Below are 16,739 nucleotides of genomic sequence, written 5' to 3'. Positions count from 1 at the left end.
TATATTTATTAAAAGGAATATTTTTTAGGTGTTTATTTACTCTATTTATTCCTGCTAAATGGAGGACGAGGACTTTTTACTTGACGACACAGACGCATTGCGCGATTTGATAGATGACGAGAGTGAGACAGATGAGGCCATAGTGTTCTCTGACGATGAAATCATTCCTGAAGACGACGATCCCGATGACGAGGATTTCGAGGTAGAGCAAGATAATTTCGGGTTCAGCGACGAGGAGCTAGACGAGGAAGATATCGACGAGGACTTTGAGTTCCGCAATGCACTTCGAGAAGCCAGGAATTTCAAGCCCAAGCCGGCAAAGGGCAAGAAGACTCGCGGGTTGGCTGCGATGAGACGGAGGATGCGCAGAGAGGAGCTTTCACCAGAGGTGAAGCAGCTTCTCTCTGAAGCCAACGAAGCCTTTGTGCGCAATGATCTCCAAACTGCACAGAACTTGTATCTGGAAGTGGTGAAGCTCGACAAAAATAATTTCAGTGCTTACAAGACGTTGGGAGAGATATACAGACTTCAGGGAAATTACAACAAATGCTCCAACTTCTGGCTATTGGCCGCTCATCTTCACTCATGGGACTTTGAGTTCTGGCGCACTTTGGCAGAATTGTCTGTAGAGCTCGAACATACCCGGCAGGCCGTCTACTGCTACTCAAAGGCTATATCTGCCAGCAATGGCAAGGACTATGACTCGATCTTTGCGAGGGCTTGTCTGTATCGCGAGCGTGGTCAGTTCAAGCGAGCTAGCGATAGTCTGCACAAGCTACGGGCCATCATGCCTCAAGAGCCCAAGATATACCGTGAACTGGCGAAAATATATGTTGAGGAAAATCGCGTCAATGATGCAATCAGCATGTACACCAGGATTTTCGAGGAGAATGTCAAATTTCGCCGCGGAGAAAAGACCGAGCTGAAGACCATTGCGTTTGACTGGTCTGAGCTGAACATTCTGCTGGAGCTCTACGGGAAGAAAGCGGCCTGGAACGTTGCAATCAAAACACTCAAGCAGGCCTCGAGATGGATCCAACGCCGGGAGTCGCAGATATTTTGGGACGATCTGCCATCTGTGGATGTCGAATTTGATGATCGCCGATTTGATAACCAGAAATTCCAGGCCTTAAAAACAGAAGAAAAAGATAAAGAGTACTCTCTTCCCATTGATATTCGAGTTCAGCTGGGACTATTCAGATTAAACTCAAAAAATACCGACGAAGCGCTCAGACATTTTGAATATGTTCTGAGAGAGAACATTCAAGAAACTGCTGATCTGTTTCTGCGCATTGGCTCCGAGCTGGAAACTTTTGGTTTATATCACGAAGCATTGCGATATTTCTATCCTGTGTCAGGGGTTTACGAGAATAATCCTGCTGAGCTGGTCCTGAGTATTGCCAAATGTCTTCGAGAGACAGAAGATTTCGAAAACGCAAAGGAGGCTTATACCCGTCTTTTGGAGCACGATCCAGATAACGTCGAAATTAAGGTGGCCTTGGCCGAGGTCTACTTTTATCTTGACGACATACAGAGTATGAGCAAGTTGTATAAGGAGGCCAGAGAGCAGCGCAGCAAAGAACGGGCCAGTGCGCGCAACAACCTGCTGAAAGATTCTGAGGACGAACAGGAAGAACGGGACGAAGAGATGAGCGACGAGCAGAGTGCAAGAGACTCTGAACAACTTGCGTTAATTGCTGAATACCCGTCTTCACGGAGATTGAAGAAAAAGAAGGTTCTTCCTTTGGATCCCGAGCTTCTGCATAAGAAGGAGCTGAAATCGACCACTCGCATCAACGAGCAGTACGTGCGCGCAAACAGGCTGCTCGAGCGACTGGAGGACGACGCCCAGTCTCTGGGACACGAGAGACACGCGATTGCGTCGATGTGGATAGATCTCGTTTCTGAGCTTATCGAGGTTTTCTCTACATACCGCTGCTTTTTTTCCTCCGACAAGGCGAAGAAGTTCAACAGCGGGCTGCGTCGTAGAACAGAAAAACTGAGCATCGATCAGAAATTGTCGCGACTTCCTTATCTGCAGGACGAGATAATTTTGTCGAAGGAGATGGACTCGGGAAGGATTCCTATTCCTCAGAATGAATTCAAGGGCATTTCGTTTGAAAAGTGGTTTGACTTGTTTATGAAGTACTCTCTGATGATTTCCGAGTACGAGGGAAATGTGGAGGATGCGCTTTCAATCCACGAAATAGCGCGCCACATCAACGTTTTCAAGAAAAAGGAGCTCACGATTACGCTTCTTGGTCTTTCTGTTGGTTTTATCACCAACGAGGTCTCCGTCATAATGAATCATTTGCGTATGCTGATGAACGACTACCAGTTTTCTGTGCCCGCATTGAAGACCTTCTTGGCCGCCTGCAAGCCCACAGAGTTGTTTTACCATCCATACGTGGACGCCCCAAATCAGAAATATATTCTTCGTCAGATCAAGACTCACGATTCGCTCAAAGAAAAACGCGATATTTCAGGAATGGCAGCTATCACCAATACCAATGTTGATACGGAGAAGTTTCATCCGCTTCTGAATTACATCTACTCCACCTTCCTGTATATGAACAAATCGTATACCGCTGCATTGACGTACAGTCTGAAAATATACAGAGACTACTACAACGATCCGTCGCTGGTGTTTCTGATGGGCCTTGCAAACCTCCACCGCTCGATGCAGCGACAGACGATCAACAAGAATTTTCAGATAATCCAGGGTCTGACTTTCATGCTGGAGTACGCACAATTGCGCAGGGCTGGAGGCGGCTACGAGATGGAGATTAATTACAACCTCGGTCGCACCTTCAACCTTCTTGGGCTGAACACACTGGCTCTTCAGTTCTACGAACAGGTGCTATTGCTTGATGAGCCTGATGACGCGTATAATTTGAAATACGAGGCAGCCTATAATAGCTACCTGATTTATTGCTACAATGGAAATTTCAAACTGGCGGAAGAATTAATGGATAAATATTTGTGCGTATAATAATTTGTATTATTATTTTAAATCAAATATTTCAATGGAGTCTATCAGCGCCGCACTTCACTCGTATATCCGAGGCTACGACAAAGATAGGCTTTCTAGAGAGCTCGAGCGAGCGGAGGATCCCGTAGATATAGGGCTGGTTAGGTTTCAGGCGTCAGACTATCTCCAACAACTCGAATGTTGCAATCTGTTATGGGTAATTAGGGGGCTAATTACCGAGCTTTCAGCGTCTTTGGGCGGTGAGGTGGTATTTGACAGTGCTGTGAGCAACTATAAGAAATTGCTGGCTAAGGTCAAGGACTTAAAGGAGATGATAGCCGGCGAGGCCATAATATTGACGGAAATCAACAAGCAAGCAGAGGCCTTTGGGGTGCAATTAAAGCAGGAGATGGTCTCGCTTTCTTCAAACTATATCAGTTTCACAAATGATTCCCTGCGGTATAAAAACGAACACAATGATCTGAGTTTCCTCGATTATCTTAGTTGGAGCTACGAATTTTGCACCTTGACGGAGGACGAGTTTATGCACTATTTTGGTTTCAATAAGCTTTTTGGCAGAATATTATCTGCGAACATGGGTCGGGCAAACAAGCTGTCGTATGATGGAGAACAGATAGTTCTTGAATTCGGCAACCAGACAACGTTTTCTGGGTTTCTTCAGAGCGTCGAAAATACTATTAATTTCTTCAACCTCTTTATGGACCACAACAGAAACGCTGAAAAGAATCATCTTGGAGCCATCAAATTGAACGTGTCTAAACTCCTTATGGCAGCACTAAAGCAGCGTATGTTTGACTCTGAGAACATATACTCGTTGATCTTGAGCAAATACGGGGCCGGCGACCGCAAGACAATTGGCCAGTTGCAGGTCATATCCGAGCTCTTAACTCAAGATGGGTGGTCAAGAGATGGTTCCTGTGATCTCGAGTTCTGGATTGACGATCTTGTCAGCTACTGGGTGGAGACGCTGGTTGACAAGAAAATTGATGAAATAAAAGAAATGGCCATCAGTGGCGAACTCCGAAACCTTGAAAAGGAAGAGCTATGTGAGAAAGATGCAGAACCAGCAAACGAAGAGGACTGGAACGACGAATGGGACAAGGACTGGGATGAAAACTCAGAAACACCAGAAAGCGCAAATGAGGTCGCAGACGAAGACGGCTGGGACGCATGGAATGAGGACTGGAAGGACGACAAAAATGATCTAGGCGTCAAGTCCATCTCAACAAACAGCAAGTCGTCGAATGTCTCCGCCACAGTGAAATACTCCAGCGTTTGCAGTTGGGTGAAAAATTTGGTGGCAGATTATTACAACAACTACGAGCAGCTTAGGCTGAAAGCTCAGTCTGTGGAAAATGCAGAGCATTTGTTCAAGCTGAATATCAAGAAGCTTGTGATGTGTTATTTCATGGTGGTGAGCGAGTCGTACAGTGGCTGGGTCTCGTTTTACACAGATTACTCCAAAGTCATTGACGATCTAGCTGTCAAGTACTCTGTGAACCTAGAGTCCTGCTACGCCTTAAGACAGAGGTTCCGTATTCAGCACGTTCAGCAATACCTTGAGGCAATATTCAAAGCTATCCGTCCGCACGAGGATGTTTTGTTCCATGACAACAGCTACGAGAACAGTGTCCGTGAGCGCCACTCTAAGAGTCTGCTGCGTGAGCTGGACCAGATTTTTGGTGAAATCAATAAAGATTACGTGAACGGAACGGGAGTGAACAACGTTCTAGTGCACGAGGTGGCCAGCTCGATCGTCACCCAGGTCAGTGGTTATTTGAGTCAGATGCTTGTTTCGCGCACCAGCATCGACTCTGACGAGTCCCAGATTCTCTCTGATACGCTGGCCGGCTTTTTGCGTCTCCTGGTGCCTTCTGAGCTGCCAGAGCTGCGGAAGCTGCAGAGCTACCAGAAACTAGAGCAGGTAAAGCTGGTGCTAGACTCTGGACTGCGCGAGATCCTGGACAGCTTCTACGACGCTAAATTCTTCGAGCTGGCCACAAGCGAGCTGATAGGACTGGTCAAGAGCCTGTTCGTGGACTCTTCGCTGCGCCAGAGCGTAATTGACGAAATTCTAGAAATGAGAAGTAATTGAATATAAATATATATGCTCACCAGTCGAGCTCGCCGAGCGACTCGGGGTTCGAACCCTGGCACTCAATTTTGGAGCACAGCTCCTCCAGCTCCTGGGCCTCGCTGGAATTCTGCTTGCCCCCGATGCTGGCCGGGTTGATCTCCTTTCCTTCCTTCTGTTCGAGCTCAAAGTGTCTTTTGACCATGTCTTTCACCAGGCCCTGGTAGTGTAAGACTCCGCGCTCCTTGAGAGGGTGGAGGTATCCCGTGGAATAAATACCCTGGTTCAGGTTTTTCTGGGTCTGGACGCACAGATTGAAGTCCTCGATCTCGACCTGTTGCAAGAAGTCGACAAAGTCTTTTTTCTTGTCTTCTGCGAGTCCCTTCTTGGTATAGACGTCATACTGCAAAATAGTTCTCGATGGCGCAATTGGCAGCACTCTGATGGTGTAGAACGCTGGAGAGTAACAGTTCACACCGTTGGTAGGGAACAGATAGCACCACAGACCGTTGAAAGTTCCTCCCGGGTTCTCTCTGGTCTTGACGGTCTTCTTTTTTTCCTGCTTCTTTCTTCCAAAGCCAAACCAGGACGATTCGGTGTCTGGGTCCTCCTCCTCAACCTCTTCAACTTCGTCCTCGACGATCTTCGCATAATGGCGACAGTAATTGCCCTTAGGAACAACCTTGTAGGTTTCCATCTTGAAGGCAGAATTGAGGCCGGGGTGAGCGGTCGGACAGTGGTAGCACTCCTGGTAGCCGTCCATCAGGGTCTTCCAGTTGAACTCGCCGTCCAGCTCGTACGACATGTGGTACTCGTAGTCGTCAAAGTCGTACTCGGCCATTTCCTGGTCGAGTCCTGCGAAAAATTCCTCGAATGGAGTGTACTGGTCGGTGTTGTCGAAGTTAATGAAAACCAGGCCCTCCTTCGTGGTATGGCTTCTGATCTCAAACAGGGAATTGGCCTTGGGGTCAAAGCCCTCGACCTCGTTGAAGTGTGGTGCCTTGGTCAGTAGGCCGTCAGTGTTGTAGGACCAGCCGTGGTACTTGCAACCAAGCACAATTGACGATCCCTGCTGCTTTCTGACCACAGGATAAGCCCTGTGTCTGCAGACGTTGTGGAAGGCCTTGATTTCGCCGGCTTTGGTCTTGATCAGGAAGAAGTTCCAGCCCATAAAGCTGTAGGAAAAGTAGTCGCCTGCTTTTTTGAAGCGCTGCTGGTGGGTGACAAAAAGCCAGGACCTTGCAAAAATGGCTTTTTTTTCGTAATCGAATACTTTCTGTGAGGTCCACCAGGAGGCAGGCAGAGTGTGCTCTCCTGGGAGAAGCTTCTCGTCAGCGGTGTCTTGTGGAGGTGGAGCTGGTTTGGCAACTGCGGCAGACATTGACAACAGCAAAGAGCAAGGGCTGGCTGTTTTATAGACGTGCGGAATTTGCACCCGTATCAGGAACCAAAGATAAGAGAAATGTAATTCTTTTTTCGGAAATTATTTCAGCTGATAGCACGGAAATTTATTTACAACAACGACTTGCAATACTAATTCCGGCAAGATCTTTCACCTTCTATCTCTATAACTCATCCTTTATACCTGCTTTCGCTGGAAATAGAACCGTGTACTGGATGAACAGGTCGCCATACTCGTCCACACTGTTAGCCACGGGCATTCCGCGACCGCGGATCCTCTCGACCTCGCCGCTCCGCACCATTTCGCCTGGCGCACGCTTTAGCAGCACCGTGTTATCATAATCATCAAGAAACGGAATTGTGCGCTCCCATCCGCCCCATAATGCCTCTTTCAACGTCAGAATTTCCGTCCTGTATAGATTATTTCCGACGCGTCGATAGCCCAAATTGCCGGCACTGCTTTCCACAATCTTGACCCGTAGATCGCCCGCATCCCACTCGGGCGATTTGTCAGACTCTCCCCGGTACACCTCAACATGGTTGCGGGGCGTTCCTGGCTGCAAATGGAAGTTATATTTGCGGTCGCCACGAACAACTCCTTGGCCATGGCATTTTTTGCAGTGATGGGTAATTTGATTTCCAGACCCCTGGCATTGCGGACACGGACTCTCAAAACGCTGGAACATTCCAGGTCCGAGCTGTCTCTTAACTACCACACGGCCGCGGCCGTTACATTGCGAACACGTATGGGTCTTTCCGTCCTGGGATCCCGACCCAGAACACTTGTCGCATATATTTTGCATCTGCAATGAAAAATCCGTGTCAAGCCCGTTGTAAAACTCCTTCAGTGTGAATGTTAGCTCTGTTGAGGTGTCTGCGCCTCGCGGTCTACCACGGCGCTGCTGATGGCCGCCAAAGAAATTGGCAAACATGTCGAACGGATCATGATGCTGCTGCTGATGGCCGCCCCCCTGGAGACCCTCGTGGCCAAAATTGTCGTACGCAGCACGCTTTTCCTTGTCCATAAGCACCTCGTATGCTTCGCCGATCTCCATGAACCTGGTTTGCGCCGAGTCGTCACCGGGATTTTTGTCTGGGTGGTATTTCTTTGAGAGCTCTCTATACGCTTGTTTGATTTCCTTGTCACCAGCATCCTTCGAAACTCCGAGAACCTGAACGTTAGTCGTACTAAGCCTCGCCACTTACCTCGTAGTAGTCCCTCTTGGCCATCACAACAATGGCAAGAAGAAATAGCGAGAGAATCCCCCATAAGCGCATTTTCTGTATTTCTATAACACGTCAATCCATTATAAATATTTTTTTCTCGATATTCGTTTCTCCGGGCTGTGCTCTGTAATAAGCGCACAAGATTTTACTATTTGATCTAGCTATCGTCAGATGCGGTCGATGCCCCCACCTCGATACTCGAGGTACAGAACAGCGAAAAGAATCTGGCGATCTATCATCAATTTGCTATCCACAGGCTATGTCTCGGACTCCTCAGCTTTTCTCAATTTGCGACACAACACCACCAAACCTAACCACAAAACAAAGATCCGCAAGTCCAGATGGACCAAGAAGCCAACTTCGCGAATGAAGCTTTCTAACAGACTCTCCAACAGAGTCATCCAGGAACTCACCAATGAAGAAAATAGCGGCGAGCTTATTAGTAACATGTGGTCCTGGAGCTCTCTGTGGCTCTCACTCTTCTCCTTTTGGAAGTCTCCCGACGTTGGTTCCGCTCGCAAACAGTCGCGGTCCGGCGTCGGCAACTTCAACGTCAATCTCTCCATCTAAACATTGAACTTGAGCCATTCCCAGTCCCCGGCAAATGTCTCGCCCATTTGCATATTATCCGACTTGAAACTGTCTGTGCGGATCGGCTGGGGAGCAACTTTTACCGTTGAGTTGTGCTCTCCCAGTTCCACTGCGGCACGCTTACGCTTGTTGCGCTCGGTGGCTTTCGGTCCAGACGCGGTATTGTTGAGAGGACGAATGACACCGTGCAACTTGAAAAAGAGGCCGCAGGCGTTACACAAAAGCCTGTTGTCCGACGTTTTACGCCACAAAGGAGTCGTAGACGTGAAACAGTTTTCGCAAATCGGTTGCTGAGAGCTCTTTGCAGAGGCCGGCGTCACCGTAGGCACAGACCTCGTGCTTGCCGTCGTCAACGTAGGCGACAATTTGTCGTAAACTGGTCTGTCGCGACGATCTAATGAAACTTCCAGAGTGTTGATGTAATTGGCCAAGCTGTAGTCCGACGAGGTCTTCTCCTCTTTGATAGAACTCAAAGGCTTTTCCTTGTCAGACTGCGCGAAATTGGTCATCTCCATCATCTCGGACATGTTGTCGTCGAATTTCAAGAAATGGTCCACGTTGAAGTCGTCATTTTGCCTTCCTTGGGAAGACGTCTGCGGAAGAGTCACGCCAGACTGGCTATGGTGCGTCTGCGAGAACTGGAACGGCTGAGCGGCAGCGGTCGAAAATATTGAATTAGTATTAGAAGACAGTGAATGGCTGGTCTCTGGTGAAAAGTAGTCGTTAATGTCCATGCGATCTTTGGAATCTATTGTAATCGGGTCGGTTATGGAGAATGTTGGTTCGTGTTCCGTCGAGGATATCGATGAACGGAACGGTTCAGTGGCAGAGCGGACGTCGGGGTTGACCCCGTACTCCTCTTTTGAAATTCTGCGAATGTGCTCGATGTAGTCGAATTCCGGGTTTTCAGGCGTCTCGGCACTCAGTAACGATTCCGGCAAATGCGGCTTTGTCAGGGATAAATTGTTGCTCGATTGCGAGTCTGAATATTTGTGAGTGTTGCGGACCACAGAGGTCTTGGTGATTTTGCTGGTTGAGTCGGAATTCCTCCGACGCTTAACGTTCTCGATACTGTTGAGTCTCCAGGACAGGTTCAGAATGCGCTTGTTGTTAGGCAAGAGTGTATTTTTGTTGTTGAACATGCGCCATATTTGCAGCGAAGTGTTGCATTGCTCACTGAACTCCCTTTCAATCTCCTTTTTCAGAAGCTTGACATGGGAATCTGATTTCTGAGCCGGAACATTTGTGTATTGCATTTGCTGTGGGCGAAAACGGCGAAAGCGGGTCAAAATGTGAACTTCGATTCGTCCACCGGCAGTTTGGGGTGGTGTGTGTACTAATACGTGACTTGAACGTGAACTTTCGTTTCGGTTTTTGAAAACACTATCAGTTTTGGATTTGAGGCTTTTTATAAGAAGCCTCCGCCAGAGGATGTTGCATTGCAATACTCATAATCGTCTGCACAGGAGCTGCAGATTTTCTGTCTGCAGATTTTCTGTTTCGATTGTCGGGGTAAAACAAATATGCACAGTGTGCGGATGGCCAATTATTCTGGCGCACGGATTATTGTTGTGCTGAACAAAAGATAAGGCAATTGGGAAATTACGATTGTATGAATCTTATAACCCTTCGGTCTGATTGGCCTATCGTGCGCTAAGCTGGCTCTTGTACTACCGACCTATTGTGTACAGAGCTTATCGAGGGCCACAAAACAGGGCGGTGCAGCCACCCCTGTGATTGTTCTCGGTAAAAAAAAAATACACATTTATCACGTCGCTCCTGGCTGGCCCGTTGGCCTGTATTTCTTTTTGCCCAACTACTGTAGCAAATTTCTTATCAGATCGTAACTCATCCACTGCACAGCCATCGACGGGCAGATCTTCCAGATGTTTGCTGGCAGCCCTTTGTACAGTCCTTTGTACCCTTCCTTGCGCACGATTTGCACCAACGCATCCACTGTCGACTTGTACTGGAATCCCATTTCTCCACCCCCCAGCGTCGCCACTTGGAACCTCCTACGCAAAACGTCCATCGGATAAATTATAGTCTGCCCCACCCCGCCGCTGATGGCCCCAAGAGTGAGCGCGATGGCAGGGTTTTTGCGGTGTTGTTCCGGCACCAGCTCCTTCATGCTCTCGTACATTGTGAAGTTAAGAGCCGTGTAGGGCGCCACACCCCACGAGGTCGGCATAATTCCTCGGTAAAGCGCAGGTATACCTCCCTCGTTGCGATAAATATTCACGAGACTCTGCCACATCCCGGGCGGCTTCTCGATCGGGGCGCGGCTCTTAAGGTTTCTGAGCTGCGCCGTCTGGACAGAGAGCCTCGTCTTCACCAGATCCATCGGATACGACACCAAAACCGACAAAAATCCGGCAACCGTCCCGGCCACCAGTCTGCTTTCTGTGCTGAGACTGCCGTCTGGCCGGGCTAGAAACCGCTTCATGCGTTGGTACGACGCGTACTGTACAGCAGAGTAGGGAAACACGCGAATGCAGTTGATGCCATTTCCTCGATACAGCCCCCTGTATCCTTCCTCTCGCCATATCTGATGCACCGAGCCGAAAACACCTTGGTACGAATTTGTTGATCCCTGGACCTGCTGCAAAACCTTGACACGCTCTATAGGCGATACCGCAGTCCGTGATAGTGCTCCCGCTATGCCTCCGGATACCAGCGAGAGAGCCGGTTCCGGCAGCGAGAACGCAGAAGTTTTGTTTTCCATTTGAGAATTGTCAAGATTTTTTCAGATTCGACTTTACCGTATCGGAAAATATTTCACCCTCGACCCAGGCGGGGCAAATACTGTTTACATGACGAGTGCTACGTAAAAGACATTCCATCAAAAATTTGTGCTAAACATTGCGAAAACTTATCAATTACGTCCATATCGTACGGGCGTCAAAAAAGCCTGACTGTTGTGTCATGTGACTGCAGTCGGGTGACCGCACTCGAAAGCGCAACAGCCACAACACGCAAAGATTCACGGAGGGAGTCCAAAGGGACACTGGATGCCATCTGACCTATGCGCTCACAATTGTACCACCGTTCACCTTTTTTCCCGTCTTCGAGATGGCCTGCAGCACTGTATCGTAGTCTAGGTCGCTAACCACGTCGACCGTCTGTTTCTCGAGGGAGATCTCAACATTCTTTACTCCTGGCAGCCGCGTGAGCACACGATTGATCGCATTAGAGCAGCCAGAGCAGGCCATTGTGACATCGAACTTGTAGTGTTTGGCAGACATTGAAGAAATTGATGGAATAATTAATTATATGGCAATTTTCGGTTTTTTATATTTCTGCGCAATAATCTCTCAATTACTAATATCACGAGTGGAGGCAGGCGTGTGATATATAAGCTGTCCTGCTGGACGATAGTTTGTAGACATAAGGAGGAATGCAGAAACCTGATACTGTGATGGGACTCGAAGTCTTACTACTTCAGCTCTATTGAGGCTTTTCCTTCTCATTGACCACTCTTTGGTGCTACGACGCAGAAGTTTTTATCCCATCACCAGTCTGCCACTACAGCACAAAAACTAATGTTCAAAAGTCAATGACCGAAGGAATCAGGAGTCATCCACCGGAGATACACTTTCGATTATTCTTCGTCCACTATATTCGGCCGGTCCGTGTCCCAGACCCCAGAAGCCGGAACGCGGGTGAGGCAAGCCAGTAATGGAGTCCAGGCCGGTTTCCGGACGAACTATGCACCGTCGCAGGCCATTTCGTCCTGCCCAATACACAGTAGACGTGAGGAAATTTGAAGATGTAGAAAAAAATTTTTAAGGTCGATAGTCCCACCCTGCTCCGTGTGCACACCCCTGCCCTGCCAACCATATTCTGCTTGTAAACTGGATCCCTCCTTCGCCGAATTTTCTTTTAAGTCAAACATTGTTTGGTACGACCAAAATTTGCGCTCGCTGGATCTTCAACAAAGGCCTGCTCAAGTAATTTTGATCCTTCTTCATTGCTAACGGCCGTTCCTTGAACAACCTTGTGTTTATTATGACCTCCCGTTACAACGTGCTGTCAATAGGGGCTCATCCCAACCTGGCCTTCTACAACTGGCGGTTGTTTAGCTCCAAAACGTGTGATCTCACGGTGGTCAGCCCCTCTGCAAAATCAAATAAAACCTTCCAGTGGAATTCTTTGCAGTTTGGCAATTCCAGGTACTCGCTGTCAACGGTATACGAGTCTCTCGATTTGTATTTATCCAACACAGACCTCTCCCGAGCCAAGATCGACTACATATTCGTGTCTGCCACGTCATTGCAGGATCTGGCTTTGGTGTTTGGCAAACTGGCCAAGGTGGTTGTGGCACAGCTTTCCGTCGGTTCGGTTCCAGCAATTATCGTCGAGTCCACCAATTTTGTCAACTTGGAGCCATTTGTCAAGCTGTCAATGCAACTCGACGCAGACGTTCCAGTGCTATCCATAATGTCTGACTACGATATCCGGCTGGTGGGAAATAATAACTACCAGGTCTACAAAAGCAAAAAAGAAAGTGACTTGCTATACGTAGGCCGCAGCGGTACGGAGAATGAATACACGAAAACCGACATCAAACTTATCAAAGAGATATCGGACCTCTTTGAGAGTGCCGGAATTGACGTCTACAAGCTCAGCACCCCGGTGGAGTTCCTGTCGTACCAATGGAAATTTGCACTTCCCAAAATAACTATTGAGCCCTTGTCCATATTATTTGAAAAGCCTTTTCCAGATCAGCTCCAAGAACAAATTTTGGCAAAACCCTTGATCTCGGGGCTGATCAAGGAGATCATCAGTGTCATTAAGACCATGGGATGCAAGCTTTTCAAAAGCTATGACAGCGAATCCTCCATGCTCCAACGACTGGGCCAATTATACCCGGTCGTTGACCTCAGCCCCGATTATTCGGAGGCCCCAAAACTGTTTTATGACTTCTACAACCAGAATGAAATCTACCTGGACCTTCTAGTTTTGCAGCCGATTCTCATTGCAGATGACTTCCACATCAAGACTCCATACTTGGAATTCTTGTACGCGATGATGACACAAGCATGCACCAGCAATGTTTCGACCTTGGAGAACCCAACATCGATATTCTGGTTGCGCAAAAACGCTGAAAATATCAGACATCTGAAACTGCAGCAGGACGAGCTTTCAGTGAAAAACGCCTTGAAGGAGAAAGAGATTGCGGAGTCGGAAAGAAGGCTGGCCCAGCCTGCAATCCACTCTGCCGCGGCTCATCCATCTCCTCCAGCCTCCCAATCAGACAATAATGCATTCAACTTTGAAAATAAGGAGTACAGCCAGCCTAATAACCAAAGATCATACCCTACGAATTCCCAACCTGCTGTGGCATCCAACGGCCAATATGTAAATGAAGCTGTTGCTCCGGACCAGAATATGGAAACTGATCTTGAAGAGCTTTCCGAAATGGCCCGTGCGTATGTGATTTCCGACCAGACGCAAAACCCTCAAGTACCAGCAGGCGGCTACCAGCCAAAACCTATTCCAAACATTTTTGCCCAACAGCGGGAAGCTCAGCAAGTCCAGCCACAGGCCCAGCCTGCGCAACAGTACCAACAGTATTTCCCTCCGCAGCAGCAGTATCAACAGTACTACCCGCAGCAGTATCCAGTCCAATCTGTTCAACCTGCTCCCCCACCTCAAGCGCAACAGCAGTATCCTGCTCCACCGGCAGGCACAGAGTACTACAATGGATCGTCTTCTCCATCTTACCTTCCCCAGCAAGCGCTTCCTCACGGGCTCCCTTCTCAAGGATTGCCGGGGCAGCAGCAAGTTGTGGGGCAAAAGGCACCTGCTGCACCTGGAAGAAGGCAACATGTACCAATGTCTTATACACAGGACAACTTATCGATGATATCTGGAATGAATGGCCACCAATCTACGTACGAGGGACAGGATTACTACGGGCAAATGGCCAGGCAGCAGAGCAGACAATTTAAACCTACATCCAGAAAAAACCGCAAGTCCACAAACTTACTTAATGGTGTCGCACTTGGAAACGACACCAGAGGTATGCCATCAAGACAATCCATGATGCTCGGACCCTCTCAAAGTTCTGGCATGAACAATATGCAGCAACCATACCCTATGAGGCAAAGCTCCTCGGGCACTTTGAACCAACTGACGAGGAGAAGTCAGACATCTAACGGACTAGGGATCAACGGGCCATACAAGCAGCCAAAACCGCAGCAGCCACAGACTGCTCCACCTCAAAAACAACCTCAGCCTTTTGCTCCGCCGGAGTTTGCACAAGCACCTGCTGCCATTACTACGGAGTCTACAGCGCATCGCGGGTCTGGCTCTGGTTCCGGCTCTGTGTCTGGTTCCGGCTCCGAATCCAGTTTGCCTGCTTCGTCTCAGGCAAACAACCTGGTTCCGGTCCCAGAAGCGACACCAGCTCCAAACACACCAGCATATATTCCTCCGGCTAGGTCCGAACCAAAAGTTACCGAGAAAAAGAAGAAGAAGAGGGGTTTTTTCGGCAGGAAGAAGTGATACATTATGTAATTCCTAGGTTATATTATTTATACTTGGCAGTGCATCTCGTAATTTAATTGAAACTTGTAGAAGTTGAATAAGCTTCATGTCAAGTGCTCGGCTGTCAAGGTTTTGGGTCTGGCGGGGCCCGAAAGCTTTTTACCGGTTTTCCTCATTCCAGTCCAAGACGTCAGCTGTGTCTGAGCCTTTGGGATACCCATATTTTTGCAAGAAATTCCGCTCTGAGATTGATTTGTTCAAAAAGTATTTCGCATCCGATTCCAATGGCAATCTGGACTTGTTCAGAAACTTGCACAGATACAATAAGAATGTGCCAAATAAAGAGCGTCTCTCACTGTTTGTCACCACATTGAAACGCAACAAGCAGTTTTACGACTACTTGATGCAACAATTGAATCCCTCCAAAACATCGGATGATCCTGTATCACCTCCCGCGGAATCAGGGCAGCCAGAAACTATTGGCTCTCTTTTGACGAAAGTTAAGGAGGTCCCAAAGGCTGAGCCAGAGCAAAGACCTGTAGCCGTTAAGAAGAAGAAAAATAATGCCTCCTTCAAGGATCTCCTAAGTTCTATCAACAAGATCCAGAAAAAAGATTCCTATCACCACCATGAGCTTCCCAGAATGACAAATTTTACCCCAATGCCCTCGTACCGCCCTTTCATTATGAGCGTAGATCAGGGTCCTTCTGAAGCTCCTACCGAGTTGGAGTCGTTTTTACAAGAGGCAAAGCATCAGAATGACATGACGCAGGAACAATTATTCAAAAGCGTACAAAATTATGAGTGGGCTAGACAGCAGACTTCCAAGGACCAACGTTCTTTTGAGGCTGGCAATTTCTTTACCCCTGTGCTTGTTCCAAATACTTTTGTTCCAAGCAGTCTCTTTGCAGGACAAAACAACTCAAATATAGAGTTATTCCCTTCCCTGACGTCAGAAAAACAGATGCCCAAGGGATATGAGTTCATGATACTGCATGAAAATGGAAAAACAGAGAAAGTGCGAGAGTATGATCCTCACGATTTGGAACCTCACAAGCCCAACGTTTCGCGACTATTATCCCAACTACGGTCACCAGAAGCTTACGTCAGACATATCAATAAGCTGATAGCTCAAAATTGGCATCTCCTAGAGGGAGATTTAGATAAACTTGTATTCTTCAGGAAGAAATCCACCAAGTTCTATCTATGGGTAAGAAACAGTCTGGCGGTGGTTGGTTTAGGCTTTCTCGGTATCCTTGGCCTAAGCTATTTCGTGGATTCCGACGAGATCACACAGCTCGCAGACTTCAAGGACGCCAGGAAAAACAAAGACATTACAATGACATGATATCCCCAATGCCTGTTTATATCGATCTACATAGCAGATTTTTTCACCACATTGAACATCAACGCGGTCAAACTGCCTCTATCCCCATTCCAGTTTCTCAAAAGTTTCACCGTCTTGGGATCGCGCAAATCTGGAACACTCCAGCCGGTCTCGTAAACGTGGACTTCTTGTTTCCTGCGGATTTCGAGCAGATCTTGTCTTTTTGATGCGGGTCTGCCTGGTCTTCTTTGTGCTCGGAGCTCTTCCAGCTCTTCATCATCGCGCGAAATGAACTCCTCAATGAATTTCTGGAGCTCTTCAAGACTAAATTGCGTCTTGGAACTATATTCCTCGTTTTCTGTGATGATTTGTTGGAAATATGTGACAATCTGCAGCTCGTTAGACTTTTTCTCCTGCTGGGCAAGCTTTCGTTTTGCTAGATTCTCCTCTCGGAGAGTTGCACGCGATAAAAGTTTGGCTCTGCGGCCTTTGGGATGCAGAAGCTTTGCATTCTTGAGCTTCTTGTTGACGCTGGCGAGACTTTTAGGCATTTTCAGTTCGATAAAAAAAAAGTTTAGAGATAAAAAAAGATCCCGGCACAGCCTTGAGTGACATTCCGTCCGGGTAAAAATAAA

The 16,739-nt window shown here is 47.9% G+C and overlaps 9 protein-coding genes across 9 annotated transcripts; 3 read left to right on the top strand and 6 right to left on the bottom strand.

The window, feature by feature from the left end:
* Positions 1-58: 58 nt before the first annotated feature.
* OGAPODRAFT_75697 (uncharacterized protein) lies at positions 59-5,094 on the top strand (the record flags this gene model as incomplete). Its single annotated transcript, XM_018356066.1, has 3 exons — positions 59-2,982; positions 3,041-4,757; positions 4,986-5,094. 3 exons carry the CDS (start codon positions 59-61, stop codon positions 5,085-5,087), a joined length of 4,743 nt encoding a protein of 1,580 aa, XP_018212670.1. The 3' UTR covers positions 5,088-5,094.
* Positions 5,095-5,103: 9 nt separating this feature from the next.
* OGAPODRAFT_12147 (uncharacterized protein) lies at positions 5,104-6,447 on the bottom strand (the record flags this gene model as incomplete). The annotated part of the gene is made up of 1 exon (XM_018353310.1): positions 5,104-6,447. The coding sequence occupies one exon, from the start codon at positions 6,445-6,447 to the stop codon at positions 5,104-5,106; it is 1,344 nt and encodes a 447-aa protein (XP_018212669.1).
* A 184-nt stretch (positions 6,448-6,631) lies between these two features.
* OGAPODRAFT_81874 (uncharacterized protein) lies at positions 6,632-7,747 on the bottom strand (the record flags this gene model as incomplete). The annotated part of the gene is made up of 2 exons (XM_018356573.1): positions 6,632-7,639; positions 7,674-7,747. Coding segments are annotated over 2 exons (1,082 nt in total), but the record flags the coding sequence as incomplete, so codon positions are not given.
* Positions 7,741-9,644, bottom strand: OGAPODRAFT_15931 (uncharacterized protein). Its single transcript, XM_018354061.1, has one exon. The coding sequence runs from the start codon at positions 9,539-9,541 to the stop codon at positions 8,261-8,263; it is 1,281 nt and encodes a 426-aa protein (XP_018212667.1). The 5' UTR covers positions 9,542-9,644; the 3' UTR covers positions 7,741-8,260.
* Positions 9,645-9,947: 303 nt separating this feature from the next.
* Positions 9,948-11,116, bottom strand: OGAPODRAFT_15930 (uncharacterized protein). The gene has a single exon (XM_018354060.1). The coding sequence runs from the start codon at positions 11,008-11,010 to the stop codon at positions 10,102-10,104; it is 909 nt and encodes a 302-aa protein (XP_018212666.1). The 5' UTR covers positions 11,011-11,116; the 3' UTR covers positions 9,948-10,101.
* On the bottom strand, positions 11,114-11,535 carry OGAPODRAFT_15929 (uncharacterized protein). Its single transcript, XM_018354059.1, has one exon. The coding sequence runs from the start codon at positions 11,495-11,497 to the stop codon at positions 11,309-11,311; it is 189 nt and encodes a 62-aa protein (XP_018212665.1). The 5' UTR covers positions 11,498-11,535; the 3' UTR covers positions 11,114-11,308.
* Positions 11,536-12,220: 685 nt separating this feature from the next.
* On the top strand, positions 12,221-16,738 carry OGAPODRAFT_15928 (uncharacterized protein). The gene has a single exon (XM_018354058.1). The coding sequence runs from the start codon at positions 12,294-12,296 to the stop codon at positions 14,793-14,795; it is 2,502 nt and encodes an 833-aa protein (XP_018212662.1). The 5' UTR covers positions 12,221-12,293; the 3' UTR covers positions 14,796-16,738.
* Positions 14,884-16,125, top strand: OGAPODRAFT_7333 (uncharacterized protein; the record flags this gene model as incomplete). Its single annotated transcript, XM_018355867.1, has 1 exon — positions 14,884-16,125. One exon carries the CDS (start codon positions 14,884-14,886, stop codon positions 16,123-16,125), a length of 1,242 nt encoding a protein of 413 aa, XP_018212664.1.
* On the bottom strand, positions 16,152-16,655 carry OGAPODRAFT_12142 (uncharacterized protein; the record flags this gene model as incomplete). Its single annotated transcript, XM_018353309.1, has 1 exon — positions 16,152-16,655. One exon carries the CDS (start codon positions 16,653-16,655, stop codon positions 16,152-16,154), a length of 504 nt encoding a protein of 167 aa, XP_018212663.1.
* Position 16,739: the final 1 nt, after the last annotated feature.

Source organism: Ogataea polymorpha (genome assembly GCF_001664045.1).
Source record: "Ogataea polymorpha strain NCYC 495 leu1.1 chromosome Unknown OGAPOscaffold_2, whole genome shotgun sequence".
Classification (NCBI taxonomy): Eukaryota; Fungi; Ascomycota; class Pichiomycetes; order Pichiales; family Pichiaceae; genus Ogataea; species Ogataea polymorpha.
Note: the sequence above shows the minus strand (reverse complement) of the source record. Positions and strands in the feature narration are given on the sequence as shown.

What these genes read in the sequence shown, in the direction of transcription:
- OGAPODRAFT_15931 (XM_018354061.1), bottom strand. Translation starts at nt 9,541, where the DNA reads ATGCAATACACAAATGTTCCGGCTCAGAAATCAGATTCCCATGTCAAG.
- OGAPODRAFT_15930 (XM_018354060.1), bottom strand. Translation starts at nt 11,010, where the DNA reads ATGGAAAACAAAACTTCTGCGTTCTCGCTGCCGGAACCGGCTCTCTCG.
- OGAPODRAFT_15929 (XM_018354059.1), bottom strand. Translation starts at nt 11,497, where the DNA reads ATGGCCTGCTCTGGCTGCTCTAATGCGATCAATCGTGTGCTCACGCGG.
- OGAPODRAFT_15928 (XM_018354058.1), top strand. Translation starts at nt 12,294, where the DNA reads ATGACCTCCCGTTACAACGTGCTGTCAATAGGGGCTCATCCCAACCTG.